Here is a 19,318-nt window from a genome sequence, read left to right as displayed (position 1 = left end):
GAAATATAATCACATCATATTACTTCACTAAGCAATGAACAATATTTACATAGTCTTTATAATGAAAACAATTCATACTGACTTTAAAAACATGATATAAGAATACTGGGAAAATGTAAGAGTGGAAGAGAAGTGTAAAAGGGACAGAATCTTCATCTACAGTAAACAGCAAGTGAATACGTAATACTAAAATGAGTAAATCAAGAGATGGTAGTCTATTCATTTTATTCAGAAAGATGGGATAAATACTAGAAGACAAGGCTTACAGAGTTAAAAATGGCTAAGCAGGATGAGGTGGGGATGTCAGTGTACTGACACTATTCTGATATATTTAGTTTAGCAACATTTGGTTGTTAAAATTCATGCACCACTTCGATAAAAGTAACATTGCATTATTAAAAAAATTAAGCATTTCAAGTAAACAGGCTAGTTTTAGTATCTTATCTATACTGTTTATAATTTTATAGAGTTCAGATAGGTTACTCAGCTTTCATCTCAGTTTAAATCACTCTGATACAAATTATAATCATTCTATACAAATTATTTTTTTTATGGTGTATTTTTGTTTTGGGGGTGACTGCAACTGGAATAAAATGTTAAAAAAGTAGAAATTTTTGTTTTATTTTTTAACAACTCCTTATAATGTCCTGCTTAAAATGATGTTTAGTTTCTTTTTGATATCATAAAAAAATGGGCTGCATTATTAGCCCATAAACAGACTTGCACAAATTAAAATACTTTAACTCTTCATTTAGTCATGTTCTCTTTAAAAAGTTTCCTGACATTTAGTGGTACATGTAACTGAACTACCTCCCTTGTTAATTCTTCTTGCATGAATGTTATGATTATATTACTAACAACCACTTTTATCTAATGGGGCCTTTATGGGACTAGAGCACTTTATAAGACGGTAAAGAATCTTCTAAAGAGTAAACCAATTTTGCCCTGCTAAACATTGGGAAAGAAACCAAGGATGAGTAGTAGAGCTCTATTTTTGGAGAAAAATTAGAATTGTACATTTAGATTTGACTATGAAGTTATCTAGGAGGTTAACTCCCACCTCATGTAAATGGCAGGGAACTAGAATGTAAGAAACCCAAATAACATTCCTGTTGTACTAGTACTATAGAGACAGATGTTATCATAAAGACATGAACTATAGAATAAAATATAGAAGGACATGTACTTTGTAATATAGAATTAATTTTGGCTTTTTGAATACTAAATGTTTTTTCTCATGTACTTTCTCAGCCTATCATAATATGTATAGAGACAAAAAAAAGGTTAATTTAAAATGAAGAATTGAATATTCTGGGAACCAGCAATCATGGAAGTCCTAACACTTGACGGAAACACTGAAAACCAAAGTGTACAAATACAGGCTGCTTGATCACTAAGCAATGAGTACATTTTTAGAGCAAAAATATTGGAAAAGTTTTAATCAACATGGAAGGCAGTTTGCTTAAACCATCAGATGGTCATTTTATTGCCAGAAGTGCTTCTCTTTTAGCTATATACTTGAAAGTTTTATTATGTGTTAGTTGTCTATATAATTAAAATTAATATTAAATGTTGGTTCCAGTAATAATCCTTAGATTGTTTCACTGTTTTCACTTCAATTTCCAAATATCTGTCCATCTTTCTTCCCCTTTGTTAACAGTGTAGATATGCTTCCTCTACTAACAAAAATCTCCTTTTCATGTTCTTGAATAATTTTTAGAATTAATGTTTCAAAAAAACCTTGTGAAAAACTGTTTGAAAATATTAACGCCATCAAAAGTAAGCAGGAAAAAAGAAATGATTAGAGCAGAAATCAATGAAATTGAAAACAGAAAATCCAATAAAGCAAATAAAACCAAAAGTTGATTCCTTAAAAAGATCAATAATATTAATAAGCTTCTAGCCAGGCTAACAAAAAAAAATAAAAACAAGAAACCAAAAAACAAGCAAACAAACAAAAATCCAAAAGAGAGGAATCAAATTACTAACATCAGAAATGAAAGAGGGGACATGACTACAGATTCTATGGAAATTAAAAGAATAATTAAGGAATACTATGACCAAGCTCACAAATTTGATAACCATTTCAGGAAAATGAACCAATTCCTTGAAAGACAGAATCTAACAAAACTCACATAAGAAGAAATAAGAGGATTTGAATAGGCCTACATATATTAAAGAAATTGAATCAATAATTAATAATCTTCCAAAACAGAAAGCATCAGGCCTAGATGGGTCACTGGTGAATTCTATCAAATATTTAAGGAAGAAATTATACCAATTCTTACAATATCTTTATATTCTTAGACTATCAGATATGAGTTGTGCTACTCATTTATGAATAGAAAAACATTCTTCTAGTTCACAGAAAGTCTTTTTTTTTAATATTGAAATTTCACAGACATACCCCACTGAGGCTGGGGATAGGACCAAACTGTCTTCAGAGAGTCTGCACTTTTTTTTTCAGTTGTGGTAGAACACATAAAATAAAATTTGCCATCTTAATCATTCTTCAGTGTACTGTCTCTACTGTATTTCAGTATATTGTCTGTACTTTTAGTATCATCTCCAAGAAGGAATAAGGACCACAGACACATTTTTAAAACAACGAAAACAATCCTAGCTCATTTATGGAACTGTGAGGAATGACTTGACATTCAGGTGGGAGTTGTTAGAAATCTAACTCTGAGTGTGCCTTATTTACTCAAATCAGACCCTACTAAAAGGCATTAGAAGCAGGTAGGTAAATAGCAATCAACTTGCTAAGTTCTATAAATTCCTAAAACACATCAGAAATCTGTGAGTTATACCAGTTAGAATGGCCATCATCAAAAAATCTAAAAACAATAAATGCTGGAGAGGGTGTGGAGAAAAGGGAACCCTCTTGCACTGTTGATGGGAATGTAAATGATACAGCCACTATGGAGAACAGTATGGAAGTTCCTTAAAAAACTAAAAATAGAACTACCATATGACCCAGCAATCCCACTACTGGGCATACACCCTGAGAAAACCATAATTCAAAAAGCGCCATGTACCACAATGTTCACTGCAGCTCTATTTACAATAGCCAGGACATGGAAGCAACCTAAGTGCCCATCAACAGATGAACGGATAAAGAAGATGTGGCACATATATACAATGGAATATTACTCAGGCATAAAAAGAAACGAAATTGAGTTATTTGTAGTGAGGTGGATGGACACAGAGTCTGTCATACAGAGTAAAGTAAGTCAGAAAGAGAAAAACAAATACCATATGCTAACACATATATATGGAATCTAAAAAAAAAGGGGAAAAAAAGGTTCTGAAGAACCTAGGGGTAGTACAGGAATAAAGATGCAGATGTAGAGTGGACTTGAGGACATGGGGAGGGGGAAGGGTAAGCTGGACAAAGTGAGAGAGAGTGGCATGGACATATGTACACTACCAAACGTAAAATAGATAGCTAGTGGGAAGCAGCCACATAGCACAGGGAGATCAGCTCGGTGCTTTGTGACCACCTGGGGCGGGGGGAGGGAGACGTGAGAGGGAGGAGATATGGGGATATATGTGTATGTACAGCTGATTCACTTTGTTGTAAAGCAGAAACTAACACACCATTGTAAAGCAATTATACTCTAATAAAGATGTAAAAAAAAAAGAAAGAAATAAAAAAGAAATCCGTGAGTTAGATTTCACTGACATGATAGATTCATAATATTGGCACAAATAATATAGGAATTTGTTTCCAACCCAACTTGCTTCAAGGACTTCATTGAAAATGCCATGGGGAAATATTTTTGCTCTGCTTATTTTCATATCATATATTTATATTCTTACGGATTGTCTAAAATACATTGGGGAAAAAGTCAATATTTTGAAGAGTATACAGCTTTATAGTCCTTTTAGAAAAGATACTGAGCAAACAAATGGGTGGTAAAAGATGATATAGAGAATTTTTCTTTATGAAAGTTAAAAGCTTTATCATTTTTAAATAATTGAAAAAATAAAGGTGATTCAGACTAATGTAACAATTATAGTACCGCAACCACGGCAGAATGAAAAAAGCACTGATTTGAAAGACTTAAATTAAAACCTCAGATCCACCATTTTTTAGTTATGTGTGTATGATCTCAGACAGGTCACTTATTACCTCTGAGTCACAATATCATAATCTGTAAAATGGTGATAATGTTCACATGTACCTCACAGTGTGGTTGTAATAACATGCTTGAAGATATATGAGTTAATAACTTACATAAAAGTACCTGGCACGCTTGCTTAGCATCAAGTGGCTATCAGTGAACACCTCCTCCTTCCCTTCCTCCTTAGTAGCACTTAGAGCCTTCTGCATAACTCATGACAAAAATATAAGCAATGCCTTTTTCAAAGATAAACAGTTTCTTCACTAGAGATTTTATAAAAGATTTATTCTAAGTACAGATATGATTATAGAAGTACGGAAACAAAAAGCAAAGAAAAAATATTTTGAGAAGCATCTAACAAGCAGCTTTCTTTGTTTCATGCTGACATGCTTTGTGGTTACAATGTAGGCTTCCAATGAACACTGGATCAAAATTAAAATTCTAGGCAGGCATTCAAGTTTTTTGATTGTGTCCATTCTTCACTGAGCATGGGAAACGAATGCTTTAGAAGTTATTTATTGAAGATATTCCCACAGTACTCTCACAAAGTTCACTTCCAAAAGAGGCCCTGTCCCTGTAATGTATCTGAGTAAGTGAAAGCTACACCAGGTTTTGTGCACTGCACTTTAAAAACTGCAGCAGGGCAATAAAATCATGTTTTTAACAGAGGCTTTTCTGGGGCTGGGCCACAGCAATTTTGTGAAGGTGCATGATAAATTACAGGGAAAGAGACCAAACAAATTTCAAAAATAAAGAACACCAATCGAAAATGATTTATGCCCATATTATGAATAAAATTAAATATAGAATAACTAGCAGAAATCATTTAATTTTTGTTTTCCTATTATCAATGTAAAGTTGGCACAAATGCAGTAAGCCTAATCAGAATCAGGTAATAGTTACCTCTGTGGCTTTGCTTGATGGTTCCACTCCAGTCATATTTGCTACTATTAACTGATGTAAGAGTTGAACTTGAGCCACACTTAGGAAGAAGTCCAGGTTTGTGGTTATATTCACTTCCAAGGAGTGGCCACACACTAAAATCTCCTGAAGGAAAAAAAGGTTGAATAGAGATAAAGAAACATGATAGCCATTAGATGATCATTTATCATTCTTACTTATTAGACCTTTACGATGTTGATGAATTCTCCTGGGACTTGAGTTCACATGTTAATGAGAATAGCAGAAATGGTGAGCACGGTCACTCAACAGTTTAATGGATTAATTTAATAAACATTTATGAGGGCCTGCTGTGCACCAGGCCATGTGCTAGTTACAGGGAAACACACTAACAGTAAGAATTTTTCACCATTTCATATACATTTGGCTTTTCATACGTCAAACTACTATCATTGTTTCAATATGTAGGCAATGATGCAATTCTTTAGCATAATCTTGTTCACCCACTCAGACGGACCAATATTTAGTGAGCATCTCCCAAGTACCATGCAGCATACTAGAGTGCTAGGAATAAATCAGAGAGTGAGGGCTTCCCTGGTGGCGCAGTGGTTGAGAGTCTGCCTGCCGATGCAGGGGACACGGGTTCGTGACCCGGTCCGGGATGATCCCACATGCCGCAGCGGCTGGGCCCGTGAGCCATGGCCGCTGAGCCTGCGCGTCCGGAGCCTGTGCTCCGCAACGGGAGAGGCCACAACAGTGAGAGGCCCGCGTACCGCAAAAAAAAAAAAAAAAGAGAGAGTGAGGCTGGCCTTGAACGGCAATTTGCTCTTGAGAAGGTTACAATCTAGGTGGGCAGACAGATGTAAATAAGCAACTATAGACAGCAATTACAGTCACAAGTGGTATGGTCTGAGTATTCTCCAAAGGATACACTCCAAATGATTTATAACAAAATGGATTGCTGAAGTCAAAGGTAGCTAGACTAATTAATTTCACTTCTTTAAACTGCTAAAATCTTGGCAGCATTAGGTAGCTGTCCACTACTTAACTGGTGTTGTGCTGCATAACTGAGTCATTTGAACATTCACTGCTGGAAAACCATTCAGGGAAGGAAAACAGAAATGAAAAACAATCCAGAAGTTTCACTTAATAAGCAGAAGCCCTGCCTCTTGTCATGAAGTGCATGTGGACAATGTTCAAATGCTTGGAAATGTCCAACAAACCTTCTCCTTAATAGTGTCATCCAAGAGAATGGATTTAAGGAGACTTATGATGGGTCCAAATACAAACTACACAGCTTAGAGCAGCTTTTAATAAAGCCATAAAGAACAGCATGTCGGAAATGATCCCCTTTTTCTGGTTAAATAAACTTTCCCCCAAAAAAGTTTCCAAAGTTTACTCATTATAGTTAGAATTCTTATTTTATTCCTCAAGTAATGATGAAGGGAATATATTTGTGTATTTTCAACCAATTGTGTTACTTAGTAACTGAAAGATATAAGTAGACTTAATTTTTATACACCTTTTGTAGATATAAAGATATCCTGCCTAACCTAACTTTCCCTATAGGGCAATTATAAACATCAAATAAGATAACACATACAAAATATTTTTTTTGTTTTTTATATAAATTTATTTATTTATTTTTATTTTTGGCTGTATTGGGTCTTCGTTGCTGCGTGTGGGCTTTCTCTAGTTGTGGTAAGCGGGGGCTGCTCTTCATTATGGTGGCTTCTCTTGTTGTGGAGCACGGGCTCTAGATGCACGGGCTGCAGTAGTTGTGGCGCTCAGGCTCAGTAGATGTGGCACACAGGCTTAGTTGCTCCACGGCATGTGGGATCTTCCTGGACCAGGGATCCAACTCGTGTCCCCTGCATTTTTTTTTTTGCTAGTTAAACAATGATTTTATTGCTTGAGTACAACAGACAAATTTATGAAACCAGGGCAGAGGCTGTGGATGACTCGTATTTCCAGTTGTAGGGGAGGACTCGTGTGGTCTTGTAATATCGAGCCAACTGGTGAATACGGCTCTCAATCAGAATCAGACAGAATTTGGCATCTTTATCCTTTCTGTTTCTCTCGAGATGCTTTCGAACAGCAACAGCTTTCTTAATTAAATGATAGAGATCCTCAGGAAGATCAGGAGCAAGTCCTTTGGACTTAAGAATTATCAAGATTTTATTGCCTGTCACAAAACATACTTGTGCAACACCATGTGAGTCTCTCAGGATTACACCTTAACCACTGTGCCACCAGGGAAGCCCCAAAATATTGCTTTTTAAAAACTCAAAGAATGATGTAAACTTTTATCACCTTAGATTAATAATATATTTAATCTGTGCCTAATTTTTCTGAACTTTTTATAACAACTGCCTATAACTCTGTGAATGATCAAAAAGTTTATAAAGTTTTTAGCATAACAAACTTTTATGAAGAATATTTTTAAAGTTATGATGGATCACATTATTATTACATTTCTATTCTAGTCATGGAGGCAGTATACCATAGTGATTAGACTTCAAACTTGGATCTGTTAGTAACTGGCAAGTAAGATTGGTCAAGTTACTTAATTTCTTTTGATCTCAGTTTCCTCATCTATAAAATATGTATACTAATAATATCTACCTCATATGGGTTCTGTGAAGAGTAAATAAGTTAATTCATGTAGAACTCTCTTTGTAAGGTAATCCATGTGAGAACCCTAAGTGATCTGTCAATATTATTGTTGCTTTCATTAGAAAGAGGCCGTAGAGGTCAGGAGTGTATGGCCAGGAGCCAGACCAGTTAGGTTCACACCATGTTCTGCTTCTTACTATTTGTGAATATTTAGACAAGTTAACTCTTTATGCTTCAGTTTCCTCATCTACAAAACGAGGACAGTAGGAGAAGTTAATAGGATTATTATAAGGATTAAATGAGTTATTACATGAAAAGCAATACCTAAATAGTACTATAAAGTGCTTAATAATTATTAGCTACAATAATAACTTATTAATAATAAGCTAATTTGATATCCTATGCACGGAAACTATGAAAACTCCTAACACACAAGAAAAGCTGCTCCATCATTTAGACTAAAATAAAAGCTAAATTAATTTCTAACCTCAGTGTGCATATTTTCTGGAGAAATTACTTTGGTGAAAATGATGGCAGGTGCTCCAGTTATTCGGACAGAAAAATCTGTTAAAATGGGAGTCAAAATTGCTCTTCTTTCTTGATGCCTCCGTATGCTAAAAGATAAAGTAAAAATTATTAGCTTTTTCATTTTTAAGGATAATTTTCATTAAATTTGTACAAGTCTCTGTACTACAAACATGTATGACAAAATTACATTATTATTTTGAGTGTGTCTATCTGTACATTTTATAATCATAATTTTGTAACTTCAATTCTTAACTTCAGATTCATATAAAAAATCACTGAGAAATTCAGACATAATTAATCAATTTCATATTAGTAGCATCCTAGGACATTTCAATAAATTATTTTTTCTATTTTAATTCCTTTTGTTTTTACAGTTTAGGATCTCTCTTGCTACCAAAAATAATCTTACTATTTTGTGATCATTTTTAATTTCCTAGTTTTAATATTTCTGACATTCTGCTTCACAACTGCCATCTTTCCAATCTCAGTAGCTTCACACGCATATCCTCTTAATCTTTGACTTTTTTTTTTTTTTAACTCTAAGAACTATCTGAGTTCATAGATTATGACTGCCTTTACAGTTTGTGAAATGGCTTTTGTGGCTTTGATACTGAATTCTTCTTCACAGCAACCCTGGATGTGAAGTAAGGAACATTACTGGCCCCACATTATCTATGAGGAAATGAAGTTCAGGGACTGGGCTAAGGCCACCCAGTTGGAACAAAAGTTTCACAACTGGGCCCGCAGGGCAAGTTGATAACACAGCAGCATTTGACCTCTATTTTAATTCTTCTTTATACATTCTCACCTTTTGATCAGTTATTTACCACACTATTCCTACTCTACATTCAAAATTGCTAATTGCTAATAATTTCAAAGGAAGTATTGCGTTCATCGTAGAAGATAAAATTGGAAAATATTATTGAGAAATCAAAGCTTGTGCTAGTGCAGATCTTCAAGTCAACTACCCATATTCTTAGTTTTCATTTCATGAAATAATACAGTTCTATGTTTTATTAGCAAGCCGTACCTCAAAAGTTCCTTGGAACCATTAATTTAATATTCCTTATAAATATGTCCCTATTATTCTCTTTTATTATAAAATGACCAAGTTGAGATCAGAGAACTGGCATAAGTTATCTCATGAAAAAGCCCAGATAAAACTCAAGTCTGTCTACATCCTTTTCTACCAGAGTAGTCTAGAGAGTACTAGTATCTTTTGTTGAAACTGTGCAATGGGCAGAGCTTTCTATGGTGTCTGCCAAAAAAGCAAATTGGATCATCTGGTTCTGTGACACATAAGTATTGGATTTCAAGAAAGTCAATTTTAAAGAATTAAGAGATCTAGTGAATAGAGGGTAACAGGAAGAAGTATTAAAATCTGAATACAGAGGAAGGGCTGAGATCCTGAGAGACACCACAATTATAGCCTAATAGCTCAAATTCCATAAAATGACCAATGTGAGAAACATGTAACATCTGATGTGCTCTCATAGGGGAGTGCTAAAATATACGATGTATTAAAAATACCTTAAAATGGAAAACATGGCAGGGAACCAACTAAGAGCAAACCTTAGCTGAAGCACTGATGGGGAAAAAAAAGTACTTGTTTGTATCATAATTTTTTCCCACTATGTGAATTAAATCAGTAAGTAACACAACATATGGAAGATCTATGATGTTAGAAAACATTTTTTAAAGTTTTTTAAGTCAACAGTCTTATAAAACTAGAACTTTACTGGTATAGAGTGCTAAAATTTCTTTTGTATTATCTCTGTCTGGTAAGTATGTGAGTTAAGGATACATATTTTTTAAATCATAAAAACTTTTTTATAGATTCAAGTATTTTCAAGGATGAATTCAAAAGAAAGTAAAAATAAACACTGAAGAAATAACTACAACAAGAATTAAATTCTGCTAATATTTTACTAGATAATAATCTAGTAAACTAACGAAAGAGGGAAGTAAAACTCAAAGTATTAACTGACATTGTTAATGACTTCAGGGTCCTAGCCACTCTCAGTAAACCAAGGGAATAGATTTTTAATGGCCATATTGAGACAACAGGCTAATCCTTACATCCCTGACAGGCAAGGATTTTGAAATGAGCTGCCAACTTAGATCTGGGGCCATTAAAAGGTCAGAAAAACAACTTCCAATCAGAAATAGAAAAAAACAAGGAAGTTTGCCTGATTTGGCACGAGGGATTATTGAAAAAACAGAGATCTCCCTGCTTTTTCAACTTAAAAATTAAAATAAAAATAATGAGAAAATTAAAAATAATGGGAATACCCCATGTGTATTTGGAAGCTGTAACTTATATTACTTGTGCTGGTCCAGGAATACCCATATTGAGTTATTCATATAAAAGTGGCATCAGACCTTTGATAACCCCAGGGCATCAGTCAGAAATAGATGTAAAACCTCTTTGGAAAAATATGCTTTCAAACCGACAGAAAGGATTCCCAGAAACAAAGACCACTGAAGATAAACTCCCAATCACAGATTTCATATGCACTCCAAAATTTTTTTTTTTAGCAAGAGGAGAATTCAACACCATTATCAAATTCATTACCAAGAACTTCTGATAATGGAATTTCCACATATGGAAAATACAATAAATTTCTTTAAAATCATTAAAGACATATAGGATGGAATGAAAAACAGGAGGAAAAAACCAAGGTACTATCAAAAAAGGTAAAACGGATTTGAAAAACAACCAAATAGAGTATCCAGAAATAAAAAATGTAGTTACTAAAATTAAACATATAATAGATGGATAAACAGAATTTTAGATATAACTTAAGAAAAAATTAGTAAACTAGAAATACTACAGAGAAAGATAGACCAGAAGATACTTAAGACTTGTGGTAATCAACTGAGATAATCCCTTAGAGTGGATATTCCTAAATAAAAACCAGTAATATTCAAACACATTTATTATAAACAATAAATATATATAACATACTTTTTGGAAAATCATTGGTTATAATTTTATTAACTATACCTATTTTTACAGATTTCTCTTATTTTTAGATAGTCATAAGGATAAGTCATTTGATTTGTAAGGTAACTTTAAAAATCAAATATTTAGTTAAGAGTTGAAGATCATTTTAGTGTGTGTGTGTGTGTGTGTGTGTGGTTTTTTTTCTTTTCCTTCCAAGAGGAACACTATCTGGTGACTTTCTTATGCAATTAAAATAAAATGTATGATATACGATTATGATGATTATATTCAACTTAAATATTTTATGAGATTTTGAGTACCTATTGTCTGCAGTAACTATGCTAAGATATAAAGAAGAGTAAGGCTGGACAAGACACATCTTTATCCTTTAACCTCTATGTCACCTTTTCAAGTTGCCAAGGATACCTTCAGCCAATATATAAGGTAGAAAATATTTGCTGGCTGTTGGGAAGTATAAACAAACTGCTCCTTCCTGCTGTACCAGGTCGCCTTTTCCCTTCACACTCAGTTCCCAGGTACTTTAAGCAGCAGGAGAAAACACATTCTCTCACGTAAACCCATGAAAAAGTTTAAGGGGATTATTATAAAATCATACAATTCAAGAAGGTTTAGATCACCCCAGGCATTAATCGATAAACTATGGGAATTAGACTAACTTCTGTTTTATAATTTTGCTTAGGCATTAGCTTGACATCCTTACAAATAAAGACAAAAGTGATAGCTTTCAGGTGGAAGAGTAAAAACAAAGAAAATGCTTTCCTTCCACATTCTTGTTTATGATTTCAGGTACAATTCTGGAAAAATCTCATGTTTGATGAATCACAAATCAAATATGCAAGGGCTCCTATGAACATGTGGGTAATATTTTACTTCAAAAAGTAAAAGTGGGAGGAGACCTTCAAGATGGTGGAGGAGTAAGACGTGGATATCACCTTCCTCCCCACAAATACATCAGAAATACATCTACATGTGGAACAACTCCTACAGAACACCTACTGAACGCTGGCAGAAGACCTCAGACCTCCCAAAAGGCAAGAAACTCCCCACGTACCTGGGAAGGGTAAAAGAAAAAAGAAAAAACAGAGACAAAAGAACAGGGACAGGACCTGCACCAGTGGGAGGGAGCTGTGAAAGAGGAAAGGTTTCCACACACTAGGAAGCGCCTTCACTGGCGGAGACGTGGGGTTGAGTGGGGGGAAAGCATCTTCGGAGCCACAGAGGAGAGCGTAGCAACAGGGGTGCGGAGGGCAAAGCGGAGAGATTCGCTCACAGGGGACCGGTGCTGACCAGCACTCACCAGTCCGAGAGGCTTGTCTGCTCACCTGCCAGGGAGGGTGGGGTCTCGAAGCTGAGGCTTGGGCTTCGGAGGTCGGATCCCAGGGAGAGGACTGGGGTTGGCTGCCTAAACACAGTCTGAAGGGGGCCAGTGTGCCACAGCTAGCCGGGAGGGAGTCTGGGAAAAAGGTCAGAACTGCCGAAGAGGCAAGAGAGTTTTTCTTCCCTCTTTGTTTCCTGGTGTGCGAGGAGAGGGGATTAAGAGCGCAGCTTAAAGGAGTTCCAGAGACGCTCGCGAGCCGCGGCTATTAGCGCAGACCCCAGAGATGGGCATGAGACACCAAGGCTGCTGCTGCAGCCACCAAGAAGCCTGTGTGCGAGCACAGGTCACTATCCACAACCCCCTTCCGGGGAGCCTGTGCAGCCTGCCATGGCCAGGGTCCCGTGATCCAGGGACAACTTCCCCAGGAGAACGCACGGCGCGCCTCAGGCTGGTGCAACGTCACGCCGGCCTCTGCCGCCCAGGCTTCACCCTGCACTCCGTGCCCCTCCCTCCCCACAGACTGAGTGAGCCAAAGCCTCCTAATCAGCAGCTCCTTTAACCCAGTCCTGTCCGAGTGAAGAACAGACGCCCTCAGATGACCTACATGCAGAGGCGGGGCCAAATCCAAAGGTGAACCCCGGGAGCTGTGCAAACAAAGAAGAGAAAGGAAAATCTCTTCCAGCAGCCTCAGGAGAAGCGGATTAAATCTCCACAATCAACTTGATGTAACCTGCATCTGTGGAATACCTGAAGAGACAATGATTCATTCCAAATTGAGGCAGTGGACTTTGGGAGCAATGATATATATATATTTTTTCCCTTTTTGTCTTTTTGTGCGTGTGTACCTGTATGTGTCTCTGTGTGATTTTGTCTGTATAGCTTTGATTTTACCATTTGTCCTAAGGTTCTGTCTGTTTTTTGTTTTTGTTTTTTTAGTATAGTTTTTAGTGGTTGTTATTACTGGTGGATTTGTTTTTTGGTTTGGTTGCTCTCTTCTTTCTTTTTTTTCTTAATACTTTTTTATCTTTTTCTGTTTTTAATTACTTTATTTTATTTATTTATTTTTCTCTTTCTTTTTTTCAACCTTTTATTCTGAGCCATGCAGATGACAGGGTCTTGGTGCTCTGGCCAGGTGTCAGGCCTGGGCCGCTGAGGTGGGAGAGCCGAGTTCAGGACACTCGTGCACCAAAGACGTCCCAGCACCACATAACATCAAACAGTGAAAATCTCCCAGAGGTCTCCATCGCAACGCCAAGACCCAGCTCCACTCAATGACCAACAAGCTCCAGTGCTGGACACCCTATGTCAATCAACTTGCAAGACAGGAACACAACCCCACACATTAGCAGAGCGGCTGCCTAAAATCATAATAAGGCCACAGACACCCCAAAACACACCACCACACATGGACCTGCCCAGGAGAAATACAAGACCCAGCATCACCCACCAGAAAACAGGCACTAGTCCCCTCCACCAGGAAGCCTATACAACCCACTGAACCAACCTTAGCCACTGGGGACAGACACCAAAAAAAATGGGAATTACGAACATGCAGCCTGCGAAAAGGAGACCCCAAACAGTAAGTTAAGCAAAATGACAACACACAGAAATACACAGCAGATGCAAGAGCAAGGTAAAAACCCACCAGACCAAACAAATGAAAGGAAATAGGCAGTCTACTTGAAAAAGAATTCAGAGTAATGATAGTAAACATGATCCAAAATCTTGGAAATAGAATGGAGAAAATACAAGAAATGTTTAATAAGGACCTAGAGGAATCAAAGAGCAAATGAACAATGACGAGCAACACAAGAAATGAAATTAAAAATTCTCTAGAAGGAATCAATAGCAGAATAACTGAGGCAGAAGAACGGAGAAGTGACCTGGAAGATAAAATAGTGGAAATAAGTACTGCAGAGCAGAATAAAGGAAAAAGAATGAAAAGAATTGAGGACAGTGTCAGAGACCTCTGGGACAACATTAAACACACCAACATTCGAATTATAGGGGTCCCAGAAGAAGAAGAGAAAAAGAAAGGGACTGAGAAAATATCTGAAGAGATTATAGTTGAAAAGTTCCCTAATATGGGAAAAGAAATAGTTAATCAAGTAAGCAAAGAGAGTCAATACAGGATAAATCCAAGGAGAAACACGCCAAGACACATATTAATCAAACTATCAAAAATTAAATACAACGAAAAAATATTAAAAGCAGCAAGGGAAAAACAACAAATAACATGTATGGGACTCCCCACTGGGTAACAGCTTATCTTTCAGCAGAAACTCTGCAAGCCAGAAGGGAGTGGCAGGACATATTTAAAGTGATGAAAGGGAAAAAAACTACAACCAAGATTATTCTACCCAGCAAGGACCTCATTCAGATTTGATGGAGAAATTAAAACCTTTACAGACAAGCAAAAGCTAAGAGAATTTGGCACCACGAAACCACCTTTACAACAAATCCTAAAGGAACTTCTCTAGGCAGGAAACACAAGAGAAGGAAAAGACCTGTGATAACCAACTCAAAACAATTAAGAAAATGGTAATAGAAACATATATGTAAATAATTACCTTAAATGTAAATGGATTAAATGCTCCAACCAAAAGACGTAGACTGGCTGAATGGATACCAAAACAAGACTCGTATATATGCTGTCTACAAGAGACCTACTTCAGACCTAGGGACACATACAGACTGAAAGTAGAAGGGATGGAAAAAGATATTCCATGCAAATGGAAATCAGAAGAAAGCTGGAGTAGCAGTTCTCATATCAGACAAAATAGACTATAAAAGAAAGACTAGTACAGGAGAAAAAGACAGACACTACATAAAGATCAAGGGATCAATCCAAGAAGAAAATATAACAATTGTAAATATTTATGGGCTTCCCTGGTGGCGCAGTGGTTGAGAGTCCACCTGCGGATGCAGGGGACATGGGTTTGTGCCCCTGTCCGGGAAGATCCCATGTGCCGCGGAGCAGCTGTGCCCGTGAGCCATGGCTGCTGAGCCTGCGCATCCGGAGCCTGTGCTCTGCAACGGGAGAGGCCACAATGGCGAGAGGCCCACATATCAAAAAAAAAAAAAAAATTTATGTATCCAACATAGGAGCACCTCAATATATAAGGCAAACGCTAACAGCCATAAAAGGGAATATTGACAGTAACACAATCATAGTAGCGAAGTTTCACACTCCACTTTCACCAATGGACAGATCATCCAAAATGAAAATAAATAAGGAAACACAAGCTTTAAATGATACATTAAACAAAATGGACTTAATTGATATCTATAAGACATTCCATCGAAAAACAACAGAATACACTGTTTTTCCCAAGTGTCATGAGACATTCTCCAGGATAGATCATATCATGGGTCACAAATCAAGCCTTGGTAAATTTTAGAAAACTGAAATTGTATCAACTATCTTTTCCAACCACAAAGCTATGAGAGTAGATACCAATTACAGGAAAAAAAATCTGTAAAAAATACAAACACATGGAGGCTAAACAATACACTACTTAAAAACGAAGTGATCACTGAAGAAATTAAAGAGGAAATCAAAAAATACCTAGAAAGAAATGACAATGAAAACAGAACAACCCAAAACCTATTGGATGCAGCAAAAGCAGTTTTAAGAGGGAAGTTTATAGCAATACAATCCTACCTTAAGAAACAAGAAACATCTCACATAAACAACCTAACCTTAAACCTAAAGCAATTAGAGAAAGAAGAACCCAAACACCCCAAAGATAGCAGAAGAAAAGAAATCATAAAGATCAGATCAGAAATAAATGAAATAAAATGAAGGAAACAACAGCTAACATCAATAAAACTAAACGTAGATTCTTTGAGAAGATAAACAAAATTGATAAACCATTAGCCAGACTCATCAAGAAAAAAAGGGAGAAGACTCAAATCAATAGAATGAGAAATGAAAAAGGAGAAGTAACAATTGACACTACAGAAATACAAAAGATCATAAGGGATTACTACAAGCAGTTCTAGGCCAATAAAATGGACAACCTGGAAGAAATGGACAAATTCTTAGAAAAGCACAACCTTCTGAGACTGAACCAAGAAGAAACAGAAAATATAAACAGACCAATCACAAGCACTGCAATTGAGACTGTGATTAAAAATATTCCAGCAAACAAAAGCCCAAGACCAGGAGGATTCACAGGCGAATTCTATCAAACATTTAGAGGAGAGCTAACACCTATCCTTCTCAATCTCTTCCAAAATATAGCAGAGGAAAGAACACTCACAAACTCATTCTATGAGGCCACCATCACCCTGATACCAAAACCAGACAACGATGTCACACACAAAAAAAACTACAGACCAAGATCACTGATGAACATAGATGCAAAAATCCTCAATAAAATACTAGCAAACAGAATCCAACAGCACATTAAAAGGATCATACACCATGATCAAGTGGGGTTTATCCCAGGAATGCAAGGATTCTTCAATATATGAAATCAGTCAATGTGATAAACCATATTAACAAATTGAAGGAGAAAAACTATATGATTATCTGAATAGATGCAGAAAAAGCTTTTGATAATATTCAAATCCCATTTATGATAAAAACCCTTCAAAAAGTAGGCATGGGCGGAACTTACCTCAACATAATAAAGGTCTTATATAACAAACCCACAGCCAACATCATTCTGAATGGTGAAAAATTGAAACCATTTCCACTAAGATCAGGAACAAGACAAGGTTGCACACTCTCACTACTATTATTCAATATACTTTTGGAAGTTTTAGGCACAGCAATCAGAGAAGAAAAGGAAATAAAAGGAACCAAATTGGAAAAGAAGAAGTAAAAATGTCAGTTTGCAGATGACATGATACTATATATAGAGAATCCCAAAGATGCTAACAGAAAACTACTAGAGCTAATCAATGTATTTTGTAAAGAAGCTGGATATAAAATTAATGCACAGAAATCTCTTGTATTCCTATACACTAATGATGAAAAATCTGAAAGAGTAATTAAGGAAACACTCCCCCTTACCACTGCAACAAAAAGAATAAAATATCTAGGAATAAACCTACCTAAGGAGACCAAAGAACTGTATGCAGAACACTGTAAGACACTGATGAAAGAAATTAAAGATGATACAAATAGATGGAGAGATATACCATGTTCTTGGATTGGAAGAATCAACATTGTGAAAATGACTGTACTACCCAAAGCAATCTACAGATTCAATGCAATCCCTATCAAGCTACCAGTGGCATTTTTCACAGAACTAGAACAAAAAATTGCACAATTTGTATAGAAACACAAAAGACCCCAAATAGCCAAGCAATTTTGAGAAAGAAAAACGGAGCTGGAGGAATCAGGCTCCATGACTTCAGACTATACTACAAAGCAACAGTAATCAAGAGAGTACGGTACTGGCACAAAAAGAGAAATACAGATCGATGGAACAGGATAGAAAGCCCAGAGATAAAGCCGCGCACATATGGTCCCCTTGTCTTTGATAAACAAGGCAAGAATATACAACGGAGAAAAAACAGCCTCTTCAATAAGTGGTGCTGAGAAAAGTGGACAACTACACCTAAAACAATGAAATTAGAATACTCCCTAACACCACAGACAAAAATAAACTGAAAATGGATTAAAGACCTAAACGTAAGGCCAGCGACTATAAAACTCTTAGAGGAAAACATAGGCAGAACACTCTATGACATAAATCACAGCAAGATCCTTTTTGAGCCACCTCCTAGAAAAATGGAAATAAAAACAAAAATAAACAAATGGGACCTAATGAAATTGAAAAGCTTTTGCACAACAAAGGAAACCATAAACAAGACAAAACAACAACCCTCAGAATAGGAGAAAATATTTGCAAATGAAGCAACTGACAAATGACTAATCTCCAAAATTTACAAGCAGCTCATGCAGCTCAATATCAAAAAAACAACCAGTCCAAAAATGGGCAGAAGACCTAAATATACATTGCTCCAAAGAAGATATACAGATTGCCAACAAACACATGAAAGAATGCTCAACATTATTAATCATTAGAGAAATGCAAATCAAAACTACAATGAGGTATCACCTCACACCAGTTAGAATGGCCATCATCAAAAATCTATAAACAAATGCTGGAGAGGGTGTGGAGAAAAGGGAACCTTCTTGCACTGTTGGTGGGAATGTAAATTGATACAGCCACTATGGAGAACGGTATGGAGGTCCCTTAAAATACTAAAAATAGAATGATCATATCACCCAGCAATCCCACTACTGGGTATACACCTTGAGAAAACCATAATTCAAAAAGAGTCATGTACCACAATGTTCATTGCAGCTCTATTTACAATAGCCGGGGCATGGAAGCAACCTAAGTGTCCATCAACAGATGAATGGATAAAGAAGATGTGGTGCATATATACAATGGAATAACACTCAATCATAAAAGGAAACGAAATTGAGGTATTTGTAGTGAGGTGGATGGACCTAGAATCTGTCATACAGAGTGAAGTAAGTCAGAAAGAGAAAAACAAATACCGTATGTTAACACATGTATATGGAATCTAAAAAATAAAGAATGGTCATGAAGAACCTTGGGGCAGGATGGGAATAAAGATGCAGACCTACTATAGAATGGACTTGAGGACACGGGGAGGGGGAACGGTAAGCTAAGACAAAGTGAGAGAGTGGTATGTACATATATACACTACCAAATGTAAAATCGATAGCTAGTGAGAAGCAGTCGCATAGCACAGGCAGATCAGCTCGGTGCTTTGTGACCACCTAGACGGGTGGGATAGGGAGGGTGGGAGGGAGGGAGATGCAAGAGGGAGGATATATGGAGATATTTGTATAGTATAGTTGATTCCCTT

General features: G+C 36.4%; 1 protein-coding gene across 2 annotated transcripts in view; it reads right to left on the bottom strand.

Moving 5' to 3' along the window:
• Window positions 1–19,318, bottom strand: part of VPS13B (vacuolar protein sorting 13 homolog B) — an 818,081-nt gene that overhangs the window by 292,841 nt on the left and 505,922 nt on the right. For both annotated transcript variants that reach the window (XM_065895774.1, XM_065895773.1), the window contains exons 31-32: window positions 8,131–8,257; window positions 5,031–5,174 (exon numbers count right to left, since the gene is read on the bottom strand). In XM_065895774.1, coding sequence (XP_065751846.1) covers window positions 5,031–5,174; window positions 8,131–8,257 — 271 coding nt within the window. The remainder of the gene's footprint in view (window positions 1–5,030; window positions 5,175–8,130; window positions 8,258–19,318) is intronic.

Source organism: Phocoena phocoena, chromosome 17, assembly GCF_963924675.1.
Source record: "Phocoena phocoena chromosome 17, mPhoPho1.1, whole genome shotgun sequence".
NCBI lineage: Eukaryota > Metazoa > Chordata > Mammalia > Artiodactyla > Phocoenidae > Phocoena > Phocoena phocoena.
This window is presented reverse-complemented; position numbering and strand designations above follow the sequence as displayed.